We start from the raw sequence: 7,138 nt of genomic DNA, 5'->3' as shown, positions 1-7,138 counted from the left end.
TATTGGTAAGAAATACCACCCAAGCAAAAGGAGAGACAATAGGAATTTTTAATGCATGGACAGTCCTGCAGGGGCTCTGGGAAGACCCACAGGTAGCAGGAAGAGGCAGGGGTCCTGCAAACTCAATAATGTCCAAAAGTAAAAATAATGAGAGAGAGAGAGAGACAGAAAGTCCTTAAAGACCCAAGCTTCCTCACTGCAACAATCCTCAAGGCTTCCTTCCTGATGCTGAAGAGGTTAAACTGTCTCTCCATAGCCTCCTCCAGGGGTCCGTGGCAGGAAGGAAACTGAGTGTGGCAGGAGGGAGGGAGAAGAGGAAAGGCCGCTTGGTCTCCACCTGAAAGCTCCTGCCTCGGTATTGGCTGCCATCCATAAGAAAAGGCTTAAAAAGGAGAGACTTTTGATAGAGTCAAATAATATCTTTGAAAAAATAAAAGATAGAGAAAAACGAATAATTCCATTGGTTACAAAGTCCTCTGTCCTCTATCCACAGGAGAAACAGTTTGCTTTGGCCTTGCTGGCAAGCTTCATCTGCTAGGCCCATCCTCAGCTGACCCCAGCCCACCCAGGCCCCAGGATCCATGAGAATACTGCTCCCCCTCTCATGGAGAGTCTCTGTGCTCATGGAGGGCAGTACCCTCCCTCACCGGCCCTTGGACTCCCCATACGTGTTTCGGGCCATGGACACCATCTTCTCCTCGCACGTGATTTTGGTGTCCTTGAGGATGCTGTACCACACCATGCCTGCAGGCCGGACCTCCTCGCTGCGGCAGAAGAGGTAGGGCACCGTTTCCACACGGCTCTGGATGTGGGCACTCCGCAGGAGGCTGGAGCAGTGGCTGCTCACCCTCTCTAGTCGCCGCAGGATCAGGTGGGCCTTCCTGAAAGGGAGGACAAGACAGCAATGATTAAGGAAGAAGCCCAGATCAGGGGTTAGGCCTTAGTGGAAGGGAATAAAGACCAACAAACAAATGAGAACTTCTTGTCCCAACAATTTGCTATATATTCCTGACTTTCATGTGGTATTTCAAACACTTATTCAAAAATTACTAGCTAGACTCAGTGGCTCAGCCTGTAATCCCAGTGCTTTGGGAGGCCGAGGTGAGTGAATTGCCTGAGCCCGTGGGTTAAAGACCCGCCTGGGCAACTTGGCGAAACCTCATCTCTACAATAAATAAATAAAAAATTAGCCGGGCGTGGTAGCGCGCGCCTGTAGTTCCAGCTACTTGGAAGGCTGAGGCAGAAGGATCGCCGGAGCCCCACAGGTCGAGGCTGCAGTGACCGGGAGCAGCCACTGCACTCCAATCTGAGTGACAGAGTGAGACTCCAACTCAAAAAAAAAAAAATTACCTTAGGACGTGTGCTCTTCAATTACTCAATGTGTGAAAAATGAAAGAGAGCTATAGCCTTTGGCCTAGGATTTTTGCGTCTAAAATATGGAAGACCTGGGATTTAGAAGGCCACCAGCCTTGGGGCTCTGACTAAATTGAAACTATTGTAATAATGATAAAAAATAACATTAATAACAACTAGAATATATTGAAACCATGTGCTAGACACTGGGCATGTACCTTACATACATTTTTAAAAACATATTTAATCTTCCTAATTATCTTGAATATATTCTTTCCATCCTCATTTAATGAGTGAGGAGCCCAAGCAAGGTTCAGAGTCAAGACATTAGTTGATCAAGTCATACATTAAGTTTGAATCTAGACCCAAACACCCACGAAGTTCCTCTCCAGCTGTCTGTGTTCTTGCTTCATTAACTCCTCATACTCTTTTCACCCAGCCAGGAAATTTGGAAATCTTGCTCTCTGAGATTCTCTTTCAACCAATCCTAAATATATGTCCCCAAATCCATGTCTCATTTTTTTAATCTCTAAAAGAGTGATGATAGTCTTGTCCTTGCAAGTTGAGTATGAAAAAATGCCGAACCTCTGGCTCAGAATAAGCCTCCAATAACCAATAGCTGCTATTATAAAGAATTATTACAATGATGCCTTGGGATCAAGGTCAAACTGAACACTAGTCTTAGCAGGAATCATTCTATACCATGATGTTCATCATTAGGAACTTATCTAGAGCCCTGTATCCAGCACCAGAGAAAGGATCTGTGAGAGATCTGATGGCTGCATAGAGAAAAATTTAAAAGTCTTTGCAATCACTTAATCCAGGGTTTTACAACAGTGGCACTATTGATGTTTTGGGACTGATAATTTTTGTTGTGAGAACAGTGCTATAGGATGTTTAGCAGCATCCCAGGGCTTCAACTCACTGCCAATAAACGCCCACCCCAGTCATGACAATGAAGTTGTCAGAAGACATTGTCAAATGTCCACTGGAGAATAAAAACCACCCCACATGAGAAACACTGACCTAGTCTGACCTCTTATTAAAAATGTGAAAATTGAGGCTTATAGAGGGAGTGGAATGTCTTTTTCCCAGGTCATATTGCAAGTTAATTTCAGTTTCAAAATATCTGTCTCCATGTAGAACTCATTATTCTCTATGCTCCAGTATCTTCAAGATACCCAATCACCCTGGGAGGCTACATGAGAGGTTCTCTCTCCTGCTGTCCTCTCCATGCCCTCTGATACTGCAGGAGGGAGGGAGTTTTATGACAACAGACCCCACAAATAGGAGACTGTGTTAGGCACCTGCATGGCAGCTGAAAAAGGACCGGGCTTATGAGTGTGCATTTTGTGGGCACGATTTATGAGGTGCCTTTCGAAAAGTCCTCTTTGTATAGTTCACCACTTGGGTGGAATATTTCCTGAGGTGCCAACAATTCATCACTTCATAATCACACTCTCTCCACAGTCCTCTCTCCTCTAGGGCCAGCGCCCCTCCCCCCACCAAGAGGAGCCCAATGAGTTTCTTTCTTAGACTTCCTCATGTGAGCTCCTGCTCTGTTCCTTCATAACACTGTTTCCTTGGGAAGTGTATTTAACATCTCTCAACCTGTTCCTTCTTTTGGAAAATGGGACTGTCATGAAGTTGAAGGAGATAAAGTCATTCATTGCTCATTTATTGAGTATTTATTATATGGCAAAGCTTCCGATTCAGTGGAAAAGAAACAAATGGAGATTACAATACACATGACAAGAACAATAATGAAAAGAAGTCTCAGGACCTGTGTAAAGACAAAAGAAGGTACTCAAATAGGATCAAGGATGTCCAAAAAAGTTTCCTAGTGGAAGGGAAACTCATACTGAATCTTCTAAATGAATAGGCATTAGATAAAGAAGAGGAAAAGGCATAAAAGGCTGTACAGGTAAAGGCATAGAGAGAAGAGACTGCATAGATATCCTGAGAATTTATGGCTGGAATAGAGTGTACTAGAGGGGACACAGTGGAACACTGGAGGTGTGGGCAGGAGCCAGGCCATTTAAGTTTAGAAACTGAGGCATTGGTTACATGATGGAGTAATGATATATCTACAGGCTCTAGAGCACTGATTGCTCAGGTTCAAATTCCAGCTCTGCCACCAACTTGCTATGTGATAGTTAATGAATTGCTTCACACTTGTGCCTCCGTTTTCTTACCTCACCCATAAAATGAAAATAATAACTGTATTCACCACAGTGTCTTGTTAAAAATTAAAAAGGAATAATAAATCTATAATAAATGTTATCTATGATTATTGTCTCAAGGGTAAGTGAAGAATTGTTGAAGGGTTTCAAGAATCAAAGTAGCAAGTTTAGAGCTGAACTGCTTAAAAATATTTATAGTTGCCTTGAGGAAAATTAAGTGGATGGAACCACATGGCAGCAGGAGACCTGACAGAGGGCATATCCGGGTGTTAACTGTTTCCAGTTGGTGTACTTAGGAGTGTTGGTTTGATTTTTATTCCTGTATAGGTAAAAACTTCTCGGTCTCCTTTTTTAAAAAAAATCTATGAAAGAGAATAACATATGGCTCAGTCATAGGGTTCTAGTAGGGTTAAATAAGTCAATACATGTCAAACTCCTAGAAAAGTGTCTGGCACAGAGTATGCAGTATGCACCTGATATATGTTAGAGAATATCATCTCCATCATCATTACCACCACCAGCAGGCACTGATGATGTTGAAGTAGTCTAAGATATGAATTGAGTCTTTATAAGTCAGTGACAAGAGGCAGAAAGACAGAAATATAAACAGCCTCTAATTCAGGGGCAAAGTGCTGGGTTGGAGACTACGCAGGGTGCTATGGGATTACATAAAATGAGCACCTACTCATCAGTTTGGGGCTCAGATAAGTCTTCTTAGAGGATGTAACTAACACCTAAGCTATGTCCTCGATGATAAAACTTTTTTTTTTCCAGGTAGATGAGAAGGCAGAGGAAATAGCTCATTGCAAGTTAGACTGGAGGGGGCATGAGCTTCCAGTTGTTTGAAATGACCAGTGCACATAATGGGTAGGAGACCAGGAAGCTTGGCCAAGATCAGACCATCCAGACTCTTCTAAGCCTTGTAGAAGCATGTCTGATCCAGACAGTCATAAAAATAATCAATAAATATAAATAAATACAAAATAAGGAGTTAGAAAAGGCAATTCTTCCAACGTGTCCAAATGCTGTGCCTCCAAAAGAACAGCCATTTCTTCAAAGAGAGTCTTGGAGCTCAACTGGACAAAGCTTCCTTTTGTATGGATGAGAAACTGAGATTTGAAATGAGAAAATGATTTGCCTTAAAGGATCACCTTAAGATAGTAACAAAGGCAAAGCTAGAACCAAGGTGCCTGATTGCAGAGTCAAGGTGAACTGGTTGGCTCTGGAGTCCCAGAGTCATATCCCTAGTTCTATAACTTATAGCTACATGGATTGTGAGAAAGTTTTCCAATGCCACTCTTAGTCATGGCATTAGTAAAATGCAAATACTGATAGTGCTGTTGGGCAGACAGATAATATGGGTTATTACCTATTGTTTAGCTTTAAGTAAATGTCAGCCATGATATTATAGTACAAAGCACATAGGCTTTGGAGCCCATTAGGACAAGTTACTTTATCTCTCTGAACCTCTGTTTTCTCATTTGTAAAATTAGAATAGAGATATTTATTTTGTAGGGTTGTGGTTAGGCTGAGATAAAATGCCTGCCACAGGCATCTATCACAGGATTTTGTACATACTAGACACTAAACAAGTGTTTGCATTTAGACAACAGGACAGAAGAGCCATGGAGGGAAGGATTGGAGGGGCTCAAGGGTTGGAGAGGAGGAGGAGGAGGAGGGAAAGTGAAAGAGACCAAAGGCAAAAGTGCTGGGTAATAAATTGTAGGCAGTGGAGATTCATAAATCCATGGTCAAGCATACTTCAAGCTTTCCCTGGAGGGGAAATCATAGGTCAGAGTGACCACTTTCCTCAAATACCAGAAATGAAATCTCTCTCTCTTTGGAGATAGGACTCGGGCCCACTGGGATAGGAAGCAAGAGGTGAAGGAGGGACACCACACACTAATCTATCTTTGTATTAGCAGGCAAGATTGAGACAAGGATGGCTTGTGAAGGAGTCAGTGGATGGGTACAGATGACACTTCTCCAGGAACCGTAGAATCTTCTTTTTTTTTTTGAGTTGGAGTCTCATTCTGTCACCCAGTCTGGAGTGCAGTGGCCACTCCCGGCCACCGCAGCCTCGACCTGCTGGGCTCCGGTGATCCTTCCGCCTCAGCCTTCCGAGTAGCTGGAACTACAGACGCGCGCTACCACACCTGGCTCATTTTTGATTTATTGTGGAGATGAGGTCTCGCCAAGTTGCCCAGGGAACCGTAGAATCTTTAACCAACCATTCTATTCCCAGTATCATTACACAATCAGCTGTTGACACAGTTTTCAAAAACTCAAATTCTAAGGGGGCCCTGAAATGGAGGCAAAAAAAAGAAGCAATAAGGAAATGTTCCCATTGGCCTCTCTCCCTCCTCCCTCCTCGAGTTGAGCTCAAATGTCTGTGTGTTAGCTGACCCTAAGCTTAATGAGAGTCGAGGGCATGAAGTGGTTGCAAAAAATTGGAACACAGTATTCAGAAGTGGAGAGGGCAGAGATTATGGGAACTAATGACTTCATTCATACTGCCCTGGTCAGGCCACATCTGGAGAATACAGTCACTTCTGGTAAGAGAAACATTTGTAAACTGTAGAGAGTATATGATGCTGAAGAGTATCTCAAAAGCAAGTTGTCTAAGCTGAAAGCAGGAATGGAGCATGTCCATGGAAGAGGGGATTTAGGCAAATGATTTTGTTTTTCTAGCAACTGAAGACAAGTGGACAAAAACCTCAAGAACAGGTATAACAATAACTAGAATTGACTGAGCACCTACTGTATCAGAAACCACCTATGCAACATCATCTTAAGTTTAATCCTCACCACAATCTTAGAGTGTATACTTTTTTTTTCTTTTAAGTGATAGGATTTTACTCTGTAACTCAGGCTGGAGTACAATGGCACAATCATAGCTTACTGCAGCCTTGAACACCTGGGCTCAGATGAACCTCCCTCCTCAGCTTCCCAAATAACTAAAACTGCAGGCATGCACCACCACACTCAGCTACAGAGTGTACATTTTGCTCCTAGTTTACAGGTGGTAAAAAGTGAGCCTCAGGCCAGTCAGTCATAGGATTTGACCAAGGTAACAGTTATGGGAGGTCTCAAATATCTGCTGCAAGGCACCAAACTACTATTGATAAAACTATCCTAAAATTAACAGAAGACAAATTTGGCTACATATAAAAAACTTAAAACTGAATTTCTCTAAATGTAGAATGGGTTCTTCTATTGGTAGGAGGTTCCCTATCACTGGAAGTGATCAAATTTAGAATGTTTCTGAAAGGCGTATGCCAGCAGTGGGAGTTGGAATGTTTTTGTTACTTGTCATTGTTGTTTGTTTTCAATCTAAAAAGTAGGGGAGTCTTGATTCATAGAGAAATACAGTCTAATGAGTAGTTTACATCAGAGTTTGCTGTGACACAACTGCCAAAGCATTAAATTCCTGAGATGAGAGGACCACTTTTATTGATGTTCTATTTATGCTTCAAAGTCATGCTAAAATTTCATCTTCAGGAAGTCTTTTAGATCTTCCCAGTTATATGTCATGTTTTTCCCTCTGCTGCTGAAGTATTTCATTTATCTCTGGAGATCCATATCACATTTTCTCTTAGCTA

General features: G+C 42.4%; 1 protein-coding gene across 1 annotated transcript in view; it reads right to left on the bottom strand.

Annotated features, from left to right (window-relative positions):
* Positions 1 to 239: 239 nt before the first annotated feature.
* LOC103263728 (astrotactin-2-like) overlaps positions 240 to 7,138 on the bottom strand; it is a 170,163-nt gene continuing 163,264 nt past the window's right edge. The window contains exons 7-8 of the mRNA XM_008061403.2: positions 648 to 881; positions 240 to 420 (exon numbers count right to left, since the gene is read on the bottom strand). Of these exons, the coding sequence (XP_008059594.2) occupies positions 384 to 420; positions 648 to 881 (271 nt within the window). The 3' untranslated portion in view covers positions 240 to 383. The remainder of the gene's footprint in view (positions 421 to 647; positions 882 to 7,138) is intronic.

This window comes from Carlito syrichta, unplaced genomic scaffold (genome assembly GCF_000164805.1).
Source record: "Carlito syrichta isolate Samal-C Ts95f unplaced genomic scaffold, Tarsius_syrichta-2.0.1 Scaffold94731, whole genome shotgun sequence".
Classification (NCBI taxonomy): domain Eukaryota; kingdom Metazoa; phylum Chordata; class Mammalia; order Primates; family Tarsiidae; genus Carlito; species Carlito syrichta.
Note: the sequence above shows the minus strand (reverse complement) of the source record. Positions and strands in the feature narration are given on the sequence as shown.